Source organism: Perissodus microlepis, chromosome 19 (assembly GCF_051167445.1).
Source record: "Perissodus microlepis isolate ML-2025 ecotype Zambia chromosome 19, ASM5116744v1, whole genome shotgun sequence".
NCBI lineage: Eukaryota > Metazoa > Chordata > Actinopteri > Cichliformes > Cichlidae > Perissodus > Perissodus microlepis.
The window spans coordinates 23,827,502-23,852,596 of NC_140479.1; the positions used below are offsets into that span (position 1 = coordinate 23,827,502).

Sequence of the window (25,095 nt, forward strand, 5' to 3'; positions counted from 1 at the left end):
TTTGGACAGCTCTGTCTAAAAGTGAAGGGGCTGCAGTCACTCTGCTACAGTTGTAATATACAATAGGAGTCTGTCAATAAATTTGAATTGTATACATGTTTTCTTCAAAAAAGAATACACTTCTTTGGCTTTCTATTATATCTATTATCACCGTTATACACTTACAATAGATTTTGGAGGAGGGCATAAATGGTAAACCATATGGCATGGATCATGAGGAAAGATGTATAGCCTTGTGTTAAACTTCAGTTGGCTTTGTCAGACAGAATATGTGTAGATTTCATTATTTTCAACATTTACATATGTTATGAGTGTATATAAATAAACACTGAGAGAAGTTTGAAGTCAAACAGTAAATGTGTTTTTATATTAGCGGATTAAACCTGGGAAAAAACTGCATTCCAAAAGGATGTACAGTGCTTAAAAAAGTTATTATGCATGCCAAAGTATCCTTGGGCAAGATTCTGAACCCGCAGTTACTCCCATTTACAATATACCATAAACGTAAGAAAAAAAAAGGGAAAAATAGAAATGTGTTGAAAACACGTTTAAAGCTAAAAAAGTACTGAACTGAATTCACCATAACATTTCTGTCTGTTCAGGAATGGAAGTAAATAACAGCAATTTGGGATCTAAAAAAATGAAGATAATAACAATAATAAAAAATAAACGACATATGCTTTGTTACAGCTTACTTTACATTGGGTAGTGGCCTAATAAATTTATTAAGCAATGAAATTCACTGCTGTGTTCTGTCAATTAGTTTCTCGTTAAATGCCATGAGATTGAATCAGCCAGCTGGTAATGAAAATTAAAAATGAGTTTGTTTGTTTTTTAATACAGAGCGGTTTAGCTAAATATGTAAAACCCACTGGGGTCACCCCACTGGTTGCCTTGGTAGCACCAGAGGTTTGGTATCGAACACTAAATTAACCTTAGCTACACAATAGAAGACACGACAGAGACGTGGATACGTATCTTAATACTACACCTCTCATGTGGAAGAACTGAGAAGCTGTCTCCAGTTACGTCTCCGGAGGCTCAACAGAGCTGACACATTAACTTCTGACACCAAGGGCCACCGCTGTTTGTTGTTTGAAATCGTTCCCATTAGCTAACACAAGTATGCCCAGCATATCAGGGAGAAGTGACTTGCCACCTACAAAAATAATCGTCGTCTACAGGAACGGAGATGCCTATTTTCCCGGCAGGAAAGTAGTTGTGAATCCGCGGTACGTGCCGTACTTTGACAACTTTTTGACATCTCTGACCAAAGGGATTGAAGCACCTTTTGGCGCTGTGAGGAGGCTCTACACCGCCACACAAGGCCACCAAGTTCACCATCTGGATGACCTTCAGCACGGGAGTGAGTATGTCGCGGCCGGAAATGAGGCGTTCAAGAAACTGAAGTAAGTGTCATGTTTTAGGGGTGTCCTGTCTGAGTTTAGTTGTATATACTGGAATCTACAGGTTTTTTCTTTAGCTTCATTTGTTGGCAAGGGGATTTGACTAGGCTGGTACTTAATATTCATTAAAACGCTCTGAATATGTCAGCTTATCTTAAATAAAGTCTAATCTGTCTTTAAATGTAATCTTTTGGACCCAGTATTTTAGTCTAGTCAGCAGAGCACTGATCTTGAGCATACTTTTACATATATAACTATTTGATTTCAATTAGTTTTATCAGATCTAAAGATGCCTTACACCCACATCCTTGCATAAGTTTCCTTGTACCTAAAGCTAATTTGATTTTTTACTGCCTTCAAGTTATTGTGAAATCGCAGCCAAGAAGCCACAGAATAAGAAAAAAGAACAGGTAGGAGCAATGTTTTGTGTGTGTGGTCAGTTATAGTGAAACGTTTTTCATGTGTCCTTGTTTTAAGTTTAACCATTCTGCCTGAATGCTGATGCCGTCCTTAAAATCTAAGTTGCTCATGAAGGTCCTGTCGAGACACATAAGATTAGATTTTGAGTGACGTGCTGAAAAAAAAACCCCCACTCAGTTCCTCCTTTATGAAATTTTCAGATCCAACCTGTTGTTCACAGCAGGATAGTAGTTTCTGCCCGCTGGAAGAGAACTGCTGATGAGTCTTGCACAATAAAGTGAGTATTGATTTTAAACTGCATACATATTTTTCCACGGTGTTAAAAGAATAATGTTCTCTGCCGTGCTGTGCAATGCAAGAAACAATTCCATTTATTTATTCATGGATCTTTGTGTGTCGTGTTTTGTTTCATAGTGTCTTCACCAACGGAGAAGTGCTGGTTCCTCCAGCTCGAATACGGATCCCAAAGTATACCCTTAGAAGCTGGGAAAACGTTTTAGCTATGGTGACAGAGAAAGTGCGTCTTCGCACGGGTGCTGTTTTCAGGTAATGTCAGGACATTTAGTCATACATCATTTTTAAACTAGTTAACTGGAGTATCAGTGAAGGTTGTTTTCCTCTTGCCTTCTAATTTAGAAGGTAATGTGATTAGTGGACACTTTACAGTCAATTTAAATGCAGAAAAATGATACTTGGGAAGCAGAGTACAGGGACTTTTGCAATTAATTAGAGATCGAGACCATGTGTGGTTGTGATGTATTCAATAGATTTTATTCAGGCAAAGACGTAGCTGAAACTATCACTAAACATTACTACAGTGAGTTGTTTTTCTTTATTTGAGCTTTCAGGCTTTGCACATTAAACGGACACCCTGTCTCCGGTCCCACTGAACTGGAGAACAACCACTACTATGTTGCAGTCGGTTCAGAAAAGTTTAAGGCTCTCCCATATTACCAGTGTGTCCACAGGAGGGATTTGCTTAGGGAAAATAACATGACTGAAGGGTACGAGATGTGATCTTTCATGGCTTTTTCTATATGTCCAGAATAAACACTGGATTTGATTTTATTTCGATAAAGAAAGCAAAAATGTGTTTGTCAGTATTGTTTTTCCTTTTCTTCCCTGCAGCCAAGGCATCCTGCCCAGTACCAAAATCAAAAGATGTGCAAAGAATGTGGTGAGTGTTGATGCACTTTGCCATCTGGTCCTTCACGTTCTCCTAACGTGCTAAATTGGTACCCTTTTTCCCCTGAACTCCCTCCGGGTCATTGTTGTAGCACTTTGTTAGACTCACAGTTGAAAAGCGTATCTTTGCACACACAGCATTTCAATTAACATTTCCCACGTGTGAGACTTGTTGTGGGGGCGCAATTCGTTATGAAACACCACTATCATCAATCACTGTCTGCAGGAGGCATTGAGTTACCATTGCTTTCCAGTTTGATGGGTAATTCCCACAGAGACAGGCTGGCCCACTTGATCAAGTGCAGTGAGCCTCATAGACAGATCATATGCACAAGGGGGACTTCGTTTACAGCAAACTAAAAGAAAAAAAATCTCTTATTCAAACAAGAGCTGGGACTATTTGTATTATGATTAAGTTGACAGTGAAATGCTGCGAACCCATATGGGGATTGCGCTGCTGTGGGCCCGAGATGAACACCAAATCACGTGATGAAGATGAGAATATGCCCACTCAGCAGGTCTAGGTAGAGATGGGCCCCACTGTGACAAATGTGCCTGACATGTGATTTTTATAACCATGAAAGATGACAGTGCTCTGGCAGATGTCAATTTTTGTTAGATATAGAAAAATGTCCCTTGCTTTATCTCCAGCTTTATCTGCATTGGATTGCCTTTGAATTTAGAAATAATTTGAATATTTATTAGTTAGATATAAAAGATCTCTTCATTATATTAACAGCTATGCAGCCATAAAGCAGTAGATGAAAATTACATTGTTACGCAACTTTGCTTATCTGATACATTAGCTAATAAGACACAACAACCACAACTTTTGCCATTTCACTTAGTACCATGAGGTGGAGACAGAGACAGAGCTATGCCTGTGTTTTGCATCCTTCGTTTCAGTGTAGTGTTAGTCATTCACTAGACATGAGGCTGCCGCATTTTACTTTCCTTGCTTCTGTGTCTCATCCCTCATGAATTTGTAAACATGATCTGACCAGTTAATAAGGGCCTTTCAGAGGGGGAGATATGCAAGTGACAAAAAATTACCCAATCTGTCTTGATCTGTCAGCTGTTTAGCTTACTGATTACACATACATTTATAGGGTCGTGTCCATCATTAATTTCAGTTTGACCTCACAAAACAACAGCAGTCTGATTTGAAACGCCCATAAAAAAAGACCCTTTAAACATGCCCACTGAGGTTGTGTAAAATGTAACCTTGCTCTGCACGGGAGCTGTGTCTGTCCTGTCCGCACCGGCGGCGGACCCGTTTCTGCACTGCTGAACGGGACATCTGGTGTGGAGCAACCACCGACTAAACTGACAGCTCTGCAGAGTGTAATAATGAAACTCTCCAGCACACCGTGTTCCCATTGGAAGCAAGCATGCTGTATATGCTGAGTTAAGTGTTTTACAGACATGATGAGGTAGAAAATTTTGAGGTAGACATAGCATAAAGAGAAGATTAATAGGGGAGAGAGGAATACAAAGAGACAAAGCGAAAAAGAGAACAACGGCGTGCATCGTGCAGTACACTTAGTTATTATGGCAATCGTTATTATGGCAGTTAAGCAGTGCTTTATATGTGCTTCACATAAAGAGCCCCGTGTAAAAAAAAAAAAAAAAAAAAAAAGCCCAGAAAGGCTGACTAAACCTTTAATATCTGTGCTTTCTGACATCATTGATGATTTGCTGCTTCTCCTCGTTTCCTCTGTTTCCCATGTATGAGCTCATTGGTTAGGGGAAATAGCAATGCCCCGAGGAAGACTTTACCCCCTCGCTGCTGCCAGTGTGTCTACTCACTGAGGACTCGGCCCTGGGAGTGGCTCAGACTGATATCACAGTCAGTATGGCTGGAGGCTGGTCAGTCCAATTGTTTAGGACCCCCTTTTTTCCCCTGGCTATCATATCACCGTGTCCTCTTGTTGACTCCAGTTTTTGGCCACACGAGAGAGCCACAGATTACTTGCTGTCCAGCCCTCCTGAGCCCCCTTCACACTAACTCTAGCACTCTCTTTGTCTTTCTCTCTCTCTCTCTGTCTCTGGAGCCTGATGACACACACAGTTGTCTGCTCCCGCAGGACCTGGTAGTGTAGATATGTAATGCAGACCGAGAGGCTATACTGTATGACCTCAGCTTTTCCACTGCCGTGTTTCTACTTCTGCTGCTGCTGGTTTTTGCAATCTTCCGGCTCCTTCAGCACCCCTCGTCCTCTGCTTTCTCCTCCCCTGTGCCCTGCTTGCCACTCTCCCTGAGCGAGACAGCTTTGGATTGAGCTCGGTTTATTTAAATACCATCTATTTACATCTCACCACAAGCAAGAAAACAAGCTGCTCAATTTTTGATGGGCCAGATAGAGTTTGATTTAAAACTTTATCGCAAAGTTGTTTCACATCACTCGCAGATGAACCGAGGTTACAGGAGCTGAATTAGCAGCTTATCACCGCGATGGTGCCACTGCTCCTTTGTCTTTGATCTCATGTGGCCGCGGACACCGCCGCGCTAGAACATGAACTCTCTTTCAACTCTCCTCCTCTGAATATAGCAGGCAAACTTCACACTTCTTTTGTTCTTTTACTTTTTTTTTCTCCCTCAGCCCACTAACGGCTGTATAAATTCAAAAGAATATCAACAGACTTTGCCTCTGCATTAAAGTAAGCAAACAAGTGCAGAAACAACGCCGCTATTCCCCGGACTCCATGTTAGTGAGCTTGCAAACACCACAGCCAGAAGTGTATTCTGGTGGAAGCCCGAGATCACTACACTATCCCCCGAGCCAGCCCAGGGATCCTGCAGTAAAGAGCACTGTAGCTGAAAAGACACATTAAGTCAGCTCTCTCTCTCGATCTCTATGTCTGTGTCTCTCATTCTCTGTAAGGGAGACATACCTCACCTTGCTACCTGCGGAGGGGATGAGGAGCCTGCGAGGAGAAAATTGCCTTTTGTGGAAGCATTAATTCAGATGTGTACCCTGCTGTCTGAACATCACTGAACTCTCCCCACTGCTCTCTCTCTCTCTTCCCTTCCTCTCTCACTCCTTTGCTCTCCCACCATGCAACTGAGTCCCAAACCTTTTTTTTCCCTCCCCTCCCCATCAATAACCTTCTGCTGTCTGCTGCTGAAGAATAAGTTATTCCCTACGACTCCCTCCCTTTCCCTTTAAGCTTGTTTGGATTTTCATTGTTTGATCTGGCTTGATAAATAAGACAAATGCAGTTAGAAATTCATGGCTGCCCTATTTCATCAATAAATGATTAGTTTGCCACGCTCCCTAGTGATTGATAGGTTGTGCACGGGATGTATTGGAACCAGATGAATTCAATACAGTAGGAGTCAGCGGGGAGTTACAAAACATATCAGCTCATGAAAAATTGAGGTCAATGGAAAATGTAAAAAAGCTGCTGAAAAGAGAGGAGAAACAAGCTTTCCTGTCTTGTTTTCTTGTTTTACTTCTTCCTCTTTACAAAACGAGCAATAAGTCAATGATGAATCACAGATCGAATGTGAGGACATATACCTTAATCCGGGCCTCTCTGCTCTCCTCTCTTTTGTACCTCCATGTGGTTTGCTCAGACAAGCTCTGGAGAAGACCTTGAGCACACAGCCAGGGGCCAGACAAAGAAACTCACAGCCAAGGCAGAGAGAACCAAACAACAAGGGCAGGTGTCCAAGAACCCAGTTCTCTTCCCCCCAGTGGGTAAGCAGAGCACTATAGAAATATTGTCTTTACTGTCTCGCTCTCTAGCCCCTCTGTCCGCAGAGTTTTTGTTTTCTTTCTTTTTTGTTGTTGTTGTTGTTCTTCAACACTTTCTTCTTCGCTATGATGACAGAAAGAAACCTGTTGGATTTTGAAGACCATCTATGCGCTTTGGGTAAAGCATGTTTGTGTTTGCAACTGTACATTTGTAAGTCTTCTGTGTGTGTAAGTAAAGAGATGTAACTCCTAGTCTGTGCTGATAATACAGAAAATCTGCCATTTGGCAGGTGAAGGAGATTTCTTTGGAATCTCAGCCTGTTCTTTTTAAGTCCAAACAGAACAGAGCTGTGCGCCGTTTCAAAGGAACACTGCTCTTTTCTGTGAATATTAATAAAGAAAAAGACTTCAAACACTATCAAGGGGGCTTAAATCATAGATGAATTCAATCAGGCCATTTTGTTGAATACGTATCCTGAAAGCCTGGTTAACTATCTAGGGGGAGACAAAAATGCTCTTATTTTCTCTTGATGTGGGAATCAAGATGGTAATGAGTTATTAAGCTTAAGCAACACTGACAGAAGTAAAGACAAATATTCTTTGTGTGCTTTAAATGTGATACTCAGTATATCAATAATAATAACACTATCTGTATCTACTTATGCAGTTGTTGTTGTGCCATCTGTGCGCAGTAGTACGATTGCTTCACTTGAAAAACACATACTGGTATGGTAGCATTCGCAGGCTAATTGCTACTGTTTGAATCCTGCCATGATTTCATATGTTGTGACTGAGATACTCAGTTCTCAGGACACATTTCTGCTTACTACTGTATCTGTAACCACATTAGCAAAGTCCCTAAAGTTAAAAAGCAAAGTTTTGTGTCTTCTTTAGAATTAAATCAGCTCTTAAAACCCTTCATACACACAATAGCTCTGTGCAGTGTTCACAAGATTAATCTGGAATGAGATCAGAGAGCTAAGACTTTTTATAGATTTCTAGACAAAAAAGTAATTCTAGGCTTTTTTGTGGTTGTGTAAATGTCTCTTTTCACTTAACACATGACGCAGATGCATTTTTTGTTTACATTGTCTTTTAGTGTTTTCGATGATAAATCTTGCATGTGTGGTTATTTATTATTTAAATTAAATTACTTAGGGCAATTGAAGTAGATTTAAGTTCAAGAGCATGTTTCATTATTCACATTCCATGCCGTATCAGATCTAGCAGCCGCAGACGAAAAGGAATTTGTTTACAAGGGTGACGTTGCTGTATGAGGCACGTCCCCACATGCATCAAGAGCAGCCTGTCACTGTCAGGATGTAACCCTGGACCAAAAGTTCACGCCGGCTGGCCATATTTGTGGCAGGGCAGCTGTGGCTTTCTGTGGCCCTTAAGTCTGGGGGACCACTATAAATAAATAAATGGCTTGACAGCAACATTGATCTCTTGTGAAGTTGAACAGGAGTAGAGAGGAGAGAGAAAGCGAGTGTGTAGAAGAATGAGACGGCGACTGCCAGCAGATGAGGTAATTGTGATTAATCACTTTTCTCAGAGGGCAGCGTGTTCAATGCACAAAACAAAAGGAGTGAGATGGCAGGAGCAGCAGAGGTGCAGGAAGACCGCCAGTTGAAGGTGGATCTGCCAATTGATCAGGTAAAACATAATCCCATACTGTAGCGCTACAGTCTGATGAGGTCCTTAAAGCGCGCAGTTATTTAACAGCTTGGCCTGATATCAGACAGGAAATAAGACGTGATTTGAGTGTGAAAACACAGCACTGCCAGAGAAAAACATAACCCACGTGAACATGGAGAAACATGTAAAGCTCCTTGGCTCCATGCGGATTTTATTACGCTTTATATGTCAGTTATTATAATTTTTACAGCTCGTCGTTGGAGACACACTAAAGTATACAAGTTGATCATCACAACAAGCTGTTTGCATTTAATGTTAGATGAAAGACGTGCCTGCAGCTTTAGTAACCTCTCTCCCCCCCATCGGTGTTCTTCCTATTAAGCTTTACCTTTCTGTATGTTTCCCAACATCAAACGGAATTGCGAATATACTTCTAGTACAGTATAATACCATTTTCTGCTCAGAATAAGGGCTCATGAATGCTCAGCAGAACAAGCTACATAAATATATAAATATTGTAAAATCAATACAGCACTACAGTACAGTGTAAGCCAAAGGGGATCTTGTGTGTTTTTTTCCCCTCCCTGCAGGTTGAGGCCAAGATAGTTGAAGAGGAGTATGAAGATGGGAATCGTTGTGCGAGTTCCTGCAAGGCCTCCCTCCGTGATTCAGATGACTCGAGTATGCAAAGGTCTTCCACCACAGATTCCGGGAAAAATGTAAGTACACTTATTATTAGTTTAATGCAGTTAGTATTTCACATTCAGTTCATTTTTACTTTATTATTATGTCCAATTTTCTCATTTCCTTTTGGATTAGGTCACATAAAAAATGGTCTAACCAGCAATTATGGTAATGATCATTTCCATAATTGTAATAGGGTCACATAGACCTGCTTTCAGCAACTATACTTTCACTTAATGTACGTGTAACATTTTTTTCTGTCTCCATGGTTATTTTGGTGTATTTGCTATTTACTAACACAATCTTTCTAAGGGGCAGAAGGGAACATTAAAAGGTACAGAACACATTACTAGTACTACAAAGGATTTAAATTACCTGTGTCTCAGTTACAAGTTTTTGTAGGATGTGTTTAGAGCCAAGCTGTCGCCCCAGATACTGCAAATCATGGAGTTTTCATGGTTGAAAAAGAGGCCCATAATAATATGCAGTTGTATTTGATGTCTGTCCTTTACTCTGGTTATTGTGCACATTAACATTGATGAAGTGGGGAGTGAGCTGTGTATACAGATGTTGTTGCACGGATCTGTGGTCCCCCCGAAATTACGCTCATTTAAATAAACTTATTTTGCTCTAATAATCCTCGAGGGACAGCGATATGAAGCCGTGTAACTGTGATAAATGCACACAATAGTTGGGTGATATTACTATTCCATGCAATTTCATTCGGCTTTGAAATGAGAAGATATTGAGTCTTATTTAAGCAATCAATAACCTAGAACATTTCGTTTTAATGAAAACTATAATTTTAAGCAGTGGCAATTACACCGTAGGGGAATGTTTTGGTGTGGTGATGATTTTGCTGCCGTATGCACTTTTGCAATAAAGATATTCTTCGTGGGATAATTATTGACTTCTGGGGGTCGGTTATGACCCTGGCTAAAGACCTCATCAATAGCTTAATTCATTACTTATCACTTTTAGTCATACATGAATTTTGCTGATTCAGATTTACTATGGATTGGGTGGAGTGACCATTAGATAATGGGAAATAATAATAATAATGATAATCCTTGTATGGACTCAGCTATGTTTGCAATAATCATCTTGCCAAGTAGCTTTTGATCTGTCAGCGAATGGAGAGTGGCATAAGATGGAATTTTAGCTGAAAGAACAAATCCTAAGTAAAAATAACTCTAGTTTGCAGTAAAAGTGTGTCAGCACTTTTAATCAGACCGGCTGCCTTACCAAACTTTGATTTGTTTATGTTCATTAATGTTTTATCAGCACTGTACTTAACATTATAGTTAAATGCCTTTGTCAAGCCAGAAATAATAGCTCTGCAGGTAAGACTTACCTTACCTAACGTCTAATCATCCTTCATGCATACTCATACTTGTTTTTTCCCACTGAGGCCAAACAAGCTGTCACTGTCTCGTTGTCAGAAACCTCATCATTTAGAGGGCTGTGAATAATAATGAGGGATAACTGCACTGCTATGACTCATACTTTCAGCTGAGTCCAGACAGATTTCCTCCCACTCCGGTGCTCATATATGCTCGTGAAATGCCCCGTGTACTCTGTATACGTGCATGTATATGCTAGATATTGATGACCAAATTCAATTACATGATTACATTTTCAGTTGAAGCTTTAAATGATTTATTGCAGTGCATTTAAATAGTGAATACATTTGCAGACAGTACAGCGGTGAGGCGGTGGTGTGCATGTGGTATTGACCTGTGTGGTCCAGGCCAAGGAAAGAATAACGAGATTCAGCGTCTCTGCCAAGTGGAGATGTCTGCTGAGAGTGAACACAGGCTATCTTGGTGTTAGGAAGCAAAGGATGGCGGGCTGGAGCTTGATGCACATTTATCAAAGCTGCTCTTACACTCACTCCACTGACTTTTGTTGGGCTCTCTGCAGGTTGGCTTTTCCTTTAGAGTGCACTCTGTTAAGGATCTGATTGATTTCATGACGGCCTACTCTGTCTGTATTGTAGATGTCATACACTTTGAGGAAATGTGGACAAGGGTAGATTTGTACTCACCAGTGTAATATTGTGTTCACAATTATCATTTGTTTTGATTTAACAGTATCGGCTGATTTATCAGCCAGTCGGCTAAGCATTTTTTCTTAATTAATATTGTTGGAAATGCCAATGAAACTAGGTATGCTTGATCAATTGCCTTCCTCTCCTTAAGAATTTTGTGATAAAAAAATCAAATCAATATCCACCACACCATTGATCCATTCCTCTTCTTTCTCCGTTGCATTTGTCTTTCATCTGTTTTCATGCTGCTCTTCCATGAAGCTTAGGTTAGCCATTTCATAGACCTTAGTCTCCACATGCAAGGTCAACTATAATCAACTCTAGACAATGTCACCGCCTTGCTTTTCCAGAGAGCTAAGCGGAGGAAGACGACTCCTCTGGGCTTTTAAGGACCTGCAGTATTATACCATTCAATTACTGTTCATTAGACAGTGTACAGCCATTAATCAGACTGAGATGTTCTGCTAGTCCTCAGCGGGGACAATGAACTGGGGAAATTTATTCTGGCTTCCTGTCTAGGCCACTGTTTAGTGGTAGGAAGAGAGATGACACATGGGAGCGCGCTGAAGCTTTCAGTGCTCCACTCTCCCTGGTATCTGTTTTCAAGTGAACTTCTTCACTTCACGCAGCCCCGTCGCTGAATTTCAAAAACACGGGCTGTGTCAGAGATTTACTGCATATGTGGGAGAGTATTACAAATCTGATATATCACCGAAAGGGGAGAAAGCTGACAGATTAACTGATTAGAGCTTCATATGCATTGAATATGACTAGATGATGATATGAGAAGCTGATTTATGTTTTCCAGGAGGCTAAAGAGAGGGAGGCGTCTTCCAAGCTCGGCAGAATACGGTCGCAGATGTCCCTGTTTTTCAAGGGTATGTTCATCAAAGCATAAAGCCTGGTAGGAGATCAGTGGCAGCCCCCATGTTCCTCTCCACAGCACCTAATGCACCCATAAAGAGACCGCTAATACACTCGGCATTACCAGTTCCTCCCTGACATTGCATGTCGCTGGAACCGCAACCACCTCTCAACATCTGGGAGAGCTTTATTGCGTGCTTTATGGAGAGCATGTGGTTGAGTTTTTTTTCTTTTTGACTCCCTAATCTAAGATGACTTATTCTAGTATTAAAGGCACCTGCACATCAAGGTGTGCCATGCTGAGGGCTGGCATTGTTCACCACTCTTTATATTTCCCATGTTGTTTGCAATCTTGAACCATTCAGACAGAATAAGAATCATACATACTTATGTTACCATTAGGAAAAAATTTTTTTAATTGGCTTTACATGAGCTGGCCTTTATATAATTATTAAAAAAGAACATATCTGAAAGAATTATGAAAAAAATGTACCATGAACTTTTTTTTTCCTTTTTATGGAGGTGAGAGTAACCTAGCTGAACCTCAACCAAAACAATGACATTCTCCTTTCTTGGGGAATGTGCCTTGCAGTTGGTTCAAGCAATTTCGTTATAATTGCCTACAGAACATTGACTTTGATTTTTAGGACCATTCACTGGTTTCACAATATCGTCTTCTGTCCCTGGAGGAAATTCCGAAGGTGACTAAATAAAGCAGGATGCGAATCCCTGCAGGTGGTTATCTCTGTCTGCCCTTCAGTTTGAGGTTCGCTCTGTCGGTGTCCAGGAAATCACTGCATCCAGCGCTAACAGCGGGCCTCCTACCTCCCTCATCTGCCATCCATATACACTCACATATGCACAGAGTTATCTAACAGACAGGAGGTTAGATTAAATGTTTCTCTTATACAGCTGCACATGATTTTTGTGTACATACATGTATTCTCTTTCAATTATCTTCATATTGATAGTAGCAGAGGATGCAAGGCAGCCCCGTACACTCCAGTGAGTGATTTCCCTGCAGAATATCAGTGGGCACTACAGGGGGCATTCGAAATAAATCACAGCACGTTATTGCTTGCCGACTTGAGACCCACATCCACATTTTTCTGTCCCTATCACATTGGGTTGTTGTTGCTGTTTATGAATTGTTCTGCATCATTCATACCTCATATTCTCCAGCTGTCACAGTGGATCTGCAGATGATACGGATGCACAGCATAACTGGAGAGTCAGCGGAGGGAATAGGGATGTGATAGGAAATGCAAGTTATCTCTAACAGAATCATACCTACCTGCCACCTGCTTTGCATCAAAATGTCAATATGTGAACGAGTTTTTATCCTAGAAGGTTTTTTTGGCACAGTTTTCTAAGAGCAAATCTACCATCAAAGCATTTGGCCTGCTTTTTTCCACATTTTTTTTTTTAAATCTCAGGAGAATTGCGTCTTGATGTCCACATATAATAGGAAGAGAAACTGGCTTCAGTTTGGTGGAGATTCTCCTTCAAAAGTTATTGGCACCATGTACAATGGCTTTATAATTTATGAGAACTGTTAGGCCCTCTGACAGAAGTTGTAAAGCATCTTGACTGATTGGGTAGATATAAGATGTGTGCAGTCATGGCATATTGTTGCCTGCATGTGCGCGCGGCATGCACAGTTCCACGGCTTGCTCTGTCACAGATAAATTACTCCACACAGTCAAATTAAGTTGTTGTAAATCACCTCGTGGACCCGAGACTAGTCCTGAGTGACGACCTTTACGCCTATTTGACTTTAACTCTTATTTATGTTAATCACATCTGTATTATGCCCACAGTAAAACTGTGTCATATTTGAAAAGGTCATTGTTTTCTGGAAAAGAATAGAACTGTGGCACACACACACACACACACACAAGCTTTGTTTATTAGCACGTGAAGTAAGACTTCAAAATCTTGCATGGTTACCAGTTTTTGTGTTTTTCTTTTTCAAACTCTTTTTACAGGAAGAAAATTGAAACTTCAACATTAGTTTGTTTAGATCTGCATGAGATTCACTCCAGAGGTATGCTCTATACAAACACTATAAATGATTTCATCGATTGAACTTTTAGCTCAAATGCACAAAACATATTGTTGTGTAGTCGAGCTGCATATAAAGCACCGCAGTGTTCATTAATCATACAGCATGTACAAATTATAACAATTTGTGCACGTTACGATTACCTGGTGGGAAATGATTATGAAATCCCTGTACAAAGAGTCTGATTATAGCTTTGGCAGTAAATAATCTCATGTTCAATGGCTGTTAATCCCGTTTACTACAGAATATATAGCATATTCTTCATTTGCTTGTTATTATCTTTCAGTTTTTATTAAATCAAATATCAGACTGTCTCCACTTCCAATGACAAAAAGCAGCCTTTCTTCAAAGTTGGAAGAAAACATATGCTTTTCTTCTTATTCAGCATATACATGTCGTGAGTGGCCTTCAAGAAACTGCGTGTCTCAATAGCAGTATGTTTTTTTTCTCTATAATTTACCATGGTGAAGAATAAGAAGGACCAAAGGCTGTGTGTTAGAAATCAGCCATTGTGATGTGAAAGAGGCATCTGTGTGTGATCTTCGCAACACTTGAGACGACAGGCTCTGTGAAGTGCACCACTGCCCAGTTACACATGAGCTTTGATTGCTAGTTTGTTCTGTGCGTAGCCCCATAGCTTTGAACTGTGTCTCAAGATGAAAGCCAACCTTGTCCACAGTATGTCCACTGCAGACCGCTGCTGTTGCTTATTTGCTTCAGGCATGATCAAGAGCTTTGGGACTATTCTTTTTTTACAGTTTTTTACCATACTGCATTATGTATAATTTATCATACAGTGGATCCTGAGACAGCACCCTGTCTCCACTCCATTTTAATTTAAAGCCTCTTCTCTCTTTCCGTATCTTGCATTGACTGTGGTCAGTGTATGATACCACTCAGGTATGTCTTTGTTGTGTCCAGTTAACAGACTTTGATATTTGTGGCATTGGAGCATGCCCACAAAAAAAAGAAGAAAAACTCAGTTCCTTTTCTCTCTCTTGTCCTCTCTTTGCAACCCTCTCTCTGTTTCTCAAAATCATAGAATACAGTGTCACACTGCTAAGGACCAGACGTCCTCATTCTCTTCTGTCTCAAGAAGCCAGCTGCTCATGTATAAGATGAAACAGTGTTATAAACCAAATAAAAATGTCTTTTCTCCTGACAGCCCCGGCGTGAATATATGGCCTCTTATTCCAGTGAATATATTGCATAATTATGTATGGTTATGAATATTACATGGAGCCTCACACTGGGTGCATGGTAAGACGCCTAATTGCAGAGTTTAATTATTAAGAAGCAAAGGTCCTGAGCGGGCTTTGCGAGAAGCACTTTTGATAAATTATTTTTTGCAGTTTTCTGATGAATTATTTTGGGGGCTTGTGTCTAATCAGCGGGCATAGTGGACGGCGTAACTGCTCTTGAGAGGGACTTATCTTCCCAGGGAGAGGAATTACTATGCTGATTAAATCCACTGAAATCAACTAATAACTTAATGATATTGGAGTGGCCCAAAAAAAAAAAAGAATCATTGCCTCTCACAGTGCTGGCCATGAATAACACAAGGGCACAGTGATGGGTAGAATGAGGGCTATTGCTGTTGACCTTGGGGCACAGCTTTAATATTTCTCTGTAACACGAGGGAGGGAAAGTGTGTGATGGTATGTACTAAAGTAAACCTCATTTTAAATAGTGTCATAGTGCTTTACTTTATACTTCATATAAAGCACTTCAAGGAAAAAGTCCAGAGAGGCTGACTAAACAAGGAATAATAAACTAGATCACCCTCAAGTACTGCCAAATCCACAAAGCACAGTTGCTTGTGTAACTACAGCACTTTGCTACAGCCACATCTTCCTCTCCAGCATGTACTATAGCTTAGACACCCACACAGTATTGCTCAAGTGTTATATATTCACTTCAAATGCTCACTGCATTGAGAAAAGTTTAAGGGTTGACCTCAGTTTTATGTCAAAAGACATTTCAAAAATGGATAAAGCAGACTTCTCCGCATGTTACCTCAAATACAGAACTATTGCACTTGATGTATTCTTCCATAAAAGCTAATGGCTGTAATGCTGACAGTAAGAGTCACTGACCCACTTAATCACAGTTCTATATCACGCTGTGATGTTGCGAAATTTAGTTCACTATAAATGTGGGATAAAATGCGAGGAAATAGCGGTGCTCCTTCCTTTCACCTCCTACAAAATGAATACTGGTCTAGTACATATGAAAGGGAGTGCAGCTGCTTTTCTTCAGATAGCACAAATATGTGAATAATTGATCGATATTGATGTGAAAATCACCTAAGTGTAACCAGGAGCTGTTTGTTTGGAAGCCTCCCATGGAGGGCAGGAGTCTAGCCATCTGCCAATAACACGTCAGTCATCGTGCGCGGCGGGCACTCTGACTGACTCACAGAGCTGAACAATTGTTCTCAGTGTGATGTTTCTGTAAATCACACATTCTGCTTTTAACCGATGCTTGACGCTTGCTTTGAATGTTTCAGGTTGGTTTCAGTCAGGGGTCCGCAATGCTGTCTGGACGTAATGGGTATATATCGATTCAGTTTTCTAGTTGTTATATAATTGCAGTGATTATAAATTATAGATTTGTGTTTGCATTTAATCTATAGAACTCAGCGAAACAGATGATGCATCTACATACACAATGTAATACTCTGCAAAATTATTGAGCCATGCCTCATTTGTTTATGTTTTGCTTGGAAATGGGAACTATTTGCAGTGATTTATTGAAATGTGCAAACATACATGGAAAGTCAGTATATATGGAAAGAAAGAGTTTGTACAATCTAATGAGCTTGAAAGTCAGTATTGGGTATTCGTTATCTCAACTCCCTTAGGCAGCTTTCTTGTAATTTCTTTGAGTAGTCTTCAGGAATAGTTTTCCAGGCCTTTTGTTCTGTTCTCTGTCAAGATAATCCCAAACTGCTTCAATAATGTTGAAGTCTGAGTTCTGGGGAGGCCAGTCCATGACTGATTGAGTTTCATTGTGTGTTTTTCAAACCTAATATACTTACTGTACTGACAGTGTGTTTGAAATCAGTGTCATGCTTAAATCAGACACGTTCCAGATGATGTTGCAGGGTGGATAAAAATCTGATGGTACTTTTCTGTCTTCATAATTGCAATCCAGTCTTGACAACCCTCCCCCCAACACTGAAAAAAAGGCCATGTTGGATTTACTTGATTCAATAGTGGACACTGGTTGCACACAAATGTTTTGCTTTGGCAGAAACTTAAACAACTGAGTTAAATCAACACAACTTTTTCATATTCAGTAAACCTGTGCATTTTGTGTTCATAAAACGCGATTGAAACATGTTCAGATGAAGTAAGTTGAGCTCTTGGAATATTTTATTCCTTCACAATTTTGTCATTTTATTTCAACACTATTCAAGAACTTTTACCCCAATACTACTTGGTCACTTAAATACTACATTCTGTCTTCATATTACATAATGTTCAACAAAGTCTAGATCCTGGTTACCATAAAAATTGAATGGGTCTTCAACAACTACCATCCTTCTATCTTTATCCTGGTTGCAGGAGGGCTGGGAAATAACCCTGAAGTGATAGGTTACAAGGCAGGGTACACCCTGGACAGCTCACCAGTCTATCACATAGAAACAAACAACCATTTACATTCACAGGTAATTTAGAATCACCAGTTAACCCTAACTCTAATAACTGCATGACTTTTAACTGCGGGAGGAAACCAGAATACCAAGAGAGAAACCTGCAAACTAGCCAGAATGTGGATTTGAACACAGGACCTTCTTACTGTGAAGCAACAGCACCAACCACCATGCCAACAATCTAGGAAATGTAGGAAAGCTATGATTTCCTGTATTTGATGCAGATTTTTTTTGTTTTTGTAATAATCCACAATAAATAGCGATAGCATGCACGTGGTGTGTGTGTAGTTGTCTGCCTCTTATAACTCCAGTGATTTTCCTGCAGTTTGAAATCTTGTGCGATCTTGTGAATTCCATGAGTTCAGCAACTAACCACTCTTACTAGATTGTATCATGTAATGTCAACAAGAACAAATTAAGTTGTTGAATTTCGTACAGATTCTTCATGATTTAATTACGTTCATAGAAACATGAAATTATTGTGTTCAAATTACAAGTTAGACTTTTTTAATGTAACAACCACCCAATTTACTTTTTTTGGTATACTAAAAAAAGTAGAGGTGGCTGCTCGACTTGACTGAGATGGATGCCTTCCTGAAACCACGATCTAAAGAGCGTGAGTCTGAAACCCGTGCAGTGTCGCGGGATTTAACATTGCTATATTATTGACTTACTTCACTTGAACATGATATGAACAATTTAATCTAGCCTCTCTGCATATCATGTAGTTTCTACACTATGTAGTTACACTTAACTTTAAAGCATGAGGCAAGTGTGTTAAATACACGCAAGATGCTTACATAAATCCAAGAGCTGGCCAATCCCTTTTTTTTCAGTGAACACTGGCCTCCTTAATGACCAAAAATTTCTAATTTGGATTCATCACTACATGATACCTTTGCCACTGATTTTTCACTCCAGTTTTTCTGTAATTTGGTTTACCTTAGCCTTTTTCTTGCTGTTTTTCTACCTTCAGAATGGCTTCTATGTAGGCTTTTGCAAACAGTAGATGCAAAAACTTTCATTTGTCCTCCACTCGTCCAATTTCCTCAAACTTTTTTAAGAACACACTGCACACCATGCTGAGATATGCCACGTTATTGGCTAATTATTATATGCTTTTGCTTTAGGTTCATCTCTTGAGTTAGATGTCTTTTTATGCTTGACTGATATAGGTCAGTGCTAAAGTATGTGGCATAAAAAACACAAAAACATTCCTTTGAAAATGGTCAGGTACAAGGACTGAACTGAAAATGAGTGAAAAAGCAGCCATAGCATGTCCACAGAAAGGCTTTTAAAGACTTTGAAAAAGCTTTAATATTCATCATTACTTTTTACAAGAATTACAAGAAAGTCTGGCTCCTTGGATATAAAATATAAAGAAGTGAGGGATGGTTCAAGACGTTTAGACAATACTGCACATGTTGCTTTTTAATTTTTACCCAGCTAAATTAACTTATTTGGAAACAGTGTAAATGTAGCATATGGTAGTTGTGCTACTTGTACAACAGCCTTGTATGATAAGGTGTGGGGCAGCTTTGTGCAGGTAAAAAGTTACTTTAGTGCCTTTTTCCTAGTAACACAAAACCTATTAGCATTTGTATCAGAAACGTATTTGAAAATTGCTGAAGGTCATTTTATACAGAGGCACCATGTGCCTTGAAACCTGCACGGATAGTTGGTGTTACAAAAAGGCCTTTTTACAACTGACATCACCCAGAGCCACCAGGAGGCCACTTTTCCCTCACTCTGTTCTGTAGCTACCCACTGTCTAAAGCTAATGGCTGGTAACACAACTGAAAGCTCTCAGTCTGATAAGATAATATAGTCAGAGAGAAAGCGAGCGAGTTTAAGAGCGCTATATAAGTGGGATATATATTCAGACTATACAGGGATGAGGAAATGCTCTAAAAATAAAAAATAAAAAAACAAATGGAAAATGCTGCAATGATATCACTGAGCCCGGAATGCTGACGGCAGTGTTTTGAGTCACATCCAGATGGCTGTGAAGCAGGGATGACAGTGGGAGCTGGGACTTACTGCTGTCCTCTCACCTGATGTCATGCTTAATAAAATAAATGAGGATGACATTATGCTTTGCAAACAGATTCATGAATTATAGAGCTTCGTTAAAAAAAATTACCTGTATTTTTATGATCATGACGTTCAGTGTTTACAGCTATTGTGAGTCACTGTCAAAGCAAGTTAGGTTGGCAAGATGCATTCATAGACTGTATGGGTGCATCTTACAGATGCAGATACCTGCTAACAAATAAATAAAAGAAAATTCACTGGAGAGTCTCCAACGCAAGTCCTGTTATTTGTTATGTAACTGAATTAAAAAAGAGACAGCAACATCATAGAAAAACAATCCTGTTCAGTGACTTGAATTGCTATTCCTGGCGCACTTAAACAGTCCACCTAGCAGCCTGTTCCACTTTACATAAAAGAGGCCACATCCCTGATAAAGATTATTGTTTTTTGTGTGTGCCAGGATATAAATATGCTTATTTCTGGTCTAAAATTGGCTTAATTTTTCTCATCCTTTCACTTACTAACTTGGTCCCTCCATCAGCTCTGGCATGCCCCACTTCCAGACATATTCTCATACCATATGCTCTCATCTGTTACTCTGTTGCAGGCATATACATTCAGCGCAAGGTTTAGTTTATAGCCAATCATATGCCACTGGCTTTTACCGTCTATAGTGAACGAGGGAAGCGGCTTTCAGCAGCTGTGCAATCAGGCAAGCTGAAAAACGAAAAGATCTAATCTGTGCAGAAAGGCGAAAACAAGTGTATAGTTCCCGGGACTCTTTCACACCAGTAGTCTGCTCATTCACCTTTTTGCAGCTCCCTGTCACCACCAGCAGCGTGCCCATACATATGTTTACAAATTTGTTTTTACATTTCTATTTTTTTCTAGTTTCCCTACTGCTTCTTTTTCATTGCTTCTCTCTCTCCTTTCTCTTCCCCCCTTTGTCTTTTCCTTCACTGGCTGTCTTTAGTAAGATGGATGTGTGCATTCCCAGGGCAGATGGCTTTGTTGTTACTCCGTGTACCCGGCTAGCACTTTAACACTCGGCCTCCTTGTCTGGCCTGACGGGCCATTGCCTGGGGAAAGAACTCTACCAATACACTGTGCAGAAAACGTGTGTCGTGCAGCTAACTGCATGGGTGCTCACACCTTTTTTGTTACTGGTAGACCCTCACAGTCTGTGCACCAGATACACACATAGATTTGTTTTAGCACGGTTGTTGGTATATAAAAACTTCAGTATATAGTATACATGCACTATGCAGTAGCTTGTAAAATCACTTTTAATAGAAATAACTTGAAGTAAACATTTTCTGTATGACTATCAGTCTCCCACGTGCTTGTGGGGGAATTTTTAGCTTACTATTCTTTATAACGTAGCCTTAGTTCATTGATGTTTGTGGACATCTGTTTATGCCAAGATCAGTTGAGGTCAGTTTGAGGTCTGAACTTTGACTGGGCCATTGCAACACCTTTATTATTTACTTTTTTGGCCATTCTCCACCACCTTGCTTGATGTGTTAGACTCAGTGACTACCTCTCCACCATCTTGCTTGACAGTTGGTATAAGGTGTTTATGCCGATTTGATGCATCTGTTTTTCTCCAAATGTGGTGCTATACATTATGGCACAGTATCTCCACGTTGGTGTCATCTGTCCAAAGGACATTTCGTGGGTTTATTCAGATGCAACATTACAAACCTAACATGAGCCATGCTTGTTTCAGAAAGAAAAGGCTTTCTCATGGCGAAGCTTCCAGACAAGTTTCTCTTGTTCAGTCTTTTTCTAATTGTGCTGTCATGAACTTTAACATTTAACATGCCATCTGAGGCCATTAGTGACTGAGAGACATCTCTTGGCTTTTCCTTTTCTTTGCACACTCTGACCTTGGAGTGAATTTGCTGGGACATTGACTCCTGGGAAGAGTGTGGCTTTGTGTTAACACTTATCTGAATGCTCCAGAGCAGTAAAAATGCCAGAACATCTGCCTTTATGGAGGTGGCCACACTTGCCGATGATCATTTAATCAACTGGATGTGATTAGCAACACCTGTCTGCTGTTACCCTATTAATTCCCATGGAAGCAGTAAGGGTGTACTTAGTTTTTCACAGGCCTGAATAGAGTCCTGTGAAAAACTAAGTGCACTCTTACCTACACACACACACACACACACACACACACACACACACACACACACACACACACACACACTCACTTGTGTATGGGAATCCATATGATCTGTCTTTAAGCTTATATATAATGTCATACCCACTTGCCTTGTACTGGTCAGTGGTTTGCATATTGACAAACTGTGTCTAGGTGATTTTTTTTTTTCAATTTCCATGATAAACTTTAAGAACAGCTATCCTTTAAAAGGCAACATGTGTGGATCTCTTTATGTCATCTGCTTGATTTCCATGCTGTGATCTAAGGATGATAAATCGCTGGGTACACATAAATTATATCAGTGAAATCACATTCAGTGCAGGCCTTTTGTGTGCACATATGTAAATCCAAGCCAACGATGTTCAGCTGAGTGAAATTGCAGTCTTTGTCTACCCTCTAACCATACAATTTCTTTCATTTCAATCTAAGCACACATTCGGAATATTGTCCCTTAGCTGCTCCTATCATATGTAATGAATGTGCTGCCCCAAAGGTGAGAGCCATAATTGATTAAAACCATGTTTTTTTCATGGCTCAGTGTAGTCAGCGATAAGAATATCTGTGATGTGAGTGCGTGCATGTAGGTGTCATTTATGCGCGTGTGTCAGCATGTCTACTGGTCTGTGTGAGGAGGACGGGACATCAAAGTCGTCTATGAACTGGCTCTGTTTCATCCCAGCTAATGAAGAAGCTGTGAGTATGCTTCTGGGTCACAGTGGGAACATACACAGTGAGGTCACTTCAAAGGCGGGATAATGACGGATTAAGTCTAAATCACCGCCGCGCTTTAGTCGCTGTCTCACATCTAGCCTGTCGCTTTGCATTTTATTAACAAATCATGGCAATATGATCTGGTAAAATGTGCCTGCCTTAATTTCCCTTGTCCATCTTACTCTGTGCAAATCCTCTACATCCAGATTATTGGATCGTGGTGGGCAGAGTGGTGGGCCTTTTTATAAACCCCTGATGGTGATGAAATATTCTTTCATCAGTGTCCATATATGTCCCCATGTATTCACGTTTTAATGAACTGCTCTCTCTGCAGTTTCTTATTGCCTTGTGTTGTGTCCATGACAGTGATACAGCTTTTCATTTATATGAGCCCTACAGCTTGCAAGCAAGATATTTCATCCTTGGCTGGTTTGGGTTGGCATTCAAAATTAACCAACACACCCACAGACCTCTCAGTTGATGAGCACAGGTAAAGCTGGGATTTCTGTATCATAAGCCAAAGTGTTATAATGTTCCAGCCTTTCACATCATATGGGAAATGGAATTGGTTTGAAAGGGGGCTATATGCCAAGATTATTGAGCTCTAGGTACTCTTATGTACTGGAGGATGCCACGAGGATTTACTGTTTTACCGCAATTCATCTTGTTCAGTGTGTAGCCCTTACATTCTCTGACCCTAAGCCTGCTGCGCTTGTAGAAATACAGGTATGTTGGAAGCACTCAGGGAAGCGTAAGTGCTGCTGGAGTGATTTATCCTCTTCTAGACCCTCCAAGGGCTCTCGAATACTCAGATGCTTTGGTCAACAACGCACCCCAGCAATTATAATTAAGGGGTACTATGGTCTATGTCTCCAAAATGCTTTCATGTGATAAAGAGGTGTAATGTCAGGAGATATTTAATAAATTCTAGCATTAATTGGGGGTGAATGAGGTTTGGTGTTGTTCAAAGTTCGAGTAACAGACTGCCTGAAACTCCTTCTGAACTTTGGGATGCTTTTAGATTTGTGTGGAAACAACTAAATCATTTAAACTTAGCCTAGATCACTTTTTGAGAAGTATTTGGTTTATCTTGAAAACTCTTTTAAACCAAGGTTTCGAATCTTATGTTGTCCTCAGTCAATTATGTATGTGTAACCTTAGCATGAATCTAAGTGTTTAGGTTTTTTATTTTTTATCAGACTGTGTAACACATACTGTACTAACGCAGACAGGAATTATCAAAACAGCATGATATATGTATGTATATATATATGTATGGGGGGTGCACATAAGTGGTCTGCAGGTGCGCATTCGCTGTCAAAATAAAAGACGCCACCAGATAAGAATGTGCAACGCTCTTTGCGTACATAAGATTTTCTGGACGAGGACAGACATTTGTTTAGAACTCTTAAAGATGTTGAAGAAGCGAGCTCCTTTAAGCAATTACTTTGGTGTTCCTCCACTTCCAAAGAAATGACAGAAGGAGTCTGAACTGCATAAGAAGCGCGTATTCTCGGAAAAGTGGTTGCAGGAGGCGAGCTGGCTTCAAACAAATGTCGAACGCACAGAGAGTTGGTGCAGAATATGCTGTGAAAATCCCACTCTAGCGGACAAAAACATGTACGCAAACGCGCGTTGCAACTTCTTATCTGGTGCGCATCTTTTATTTTGACTGCGAATGCACGCCTGCGGACCAATTATGTGCACCCCTGTATACATATATATATATATATATATATATATATATATATATATATATATATATATATATATATATATATATGTGTTTTCTTATAGGCTATTATAAATTTATAGAGTTTTGAATGAAAAGCAATGAAAATATGTACCCATCAAAAAAAAAAGATATCAATATGAACAAAGTAAAGAGATGACAACGTTTTTCTTTTTCCTGGTCTGTAAGATGTATATGCCTGTGCATCAATAGGATAAAGTCTATAAATCAAAGGAGCTTGCAAAGAAAAGCGTCTGGACTTCTTTAAGTTACTTGAAGACGTTTCACCTCTCATCCGAGAAGCTTCTTCAGTTCTAAGGTCAAATGGTGGAGAGTCCCAGATATAAACCTAGTGGGAGTATCCCCCCACAGAGGGACAAAAGGACCCCCTGATGATCCTCTAATCGCCTGAGCCAAGGTGTGAAACTGGGTGTGGGTCCCAATCAGCCAGAGTTTCGGGTGTGTTCATTGTGAAACCTGGCCCCACCTTATCATGCGAATTCCTGAGGTCAGATGGCCCAGGATGTGAGTGGGCGTTAAGGCGTCTGGGAAGGGATCTCAAAACTGGATTATAGATGGCAGAGAGTTGGTGTCGTAAACCCCCGCCTCTGTTCAAAGATGGTCGCTCACAGTGGACATAGATGGCTTCTTTCACTCCTCTTTCAAACCATCTGTCCTCTCTGTCCAAAATGTGAACATTGGCATCCTCGAAAGAGTGTCCTCTATCCTTAAGATGCAGATGGACTGCTGAGTCTTGTCCTGTGGAGGTGGCTCTTC

The 25,095-nt window shown here is 40.2% G+C and overlaps 1 protein-coding gene across 1 annotated transcript; it reads left to right on the forward strand.

Moving 5' to 3' along the window:
• The first annotated feature begins 982 nt into the window (after positions 1-982).
• dcdc2c (doublecortin domain containing 2C) lies at positions 983-15,166 on the forward strand. The gene is made up of 12 exons (XM_084915471.1): positions 983-1,409; positions 1,768-1,816; positions 2,027-2,103; positions 2,241-2,372; positions 2,675-2,830; positions 2,955-3,003; positions 6,592-6,715; positions 8,268-8,368; positions 8,941-9,069; positions 11,893-11,962; positions 13,937-13,995; positions 15,056-15,166. The coding sequence occupies exons 1-11, from the start codon at positions 1,126-1,128 to the stop codon at positions 13,960-13,962; spliced, it is 1,197 nt and encodes a 398-aa protein (XP_084771597.1). The 5' UTR covers positions 983-1,125; the 3' UTR covers positions 13,963-13,995; positions 15,056-15,166.
• The last annotated feature ends 9,929 nt before the right edge of the window (positions 15,167-25,095 follow it).

What these genes read in the sequence shown, in the direction of transcription:
- dcdc2c (XM_084915471.1), top strand. Translation starts at nt 1,126, where the DNA reads ATGCCCAGCATATCAGGGAGAAGTGACTTGCCACCTACAAAAATAATC. An exon ending in GAAAATAACATGACTGAAGG is followed by an intron (nt 2,831 to 2,954) that starts GTACGAGATGTG and finishes TCTTCCCTGCAG; the next exon opens with CCAAGGCATCCTGCCCAGTA. An exon ending in GATGTCCCTGTTTTTCAAGG is followed by an intron (nt 11,963 to 13,936) that starts GTATGTTCATCA and finishes CTCTTTTTACAG; the next exon opens with GAAGAAAATTGAAACTTCAA.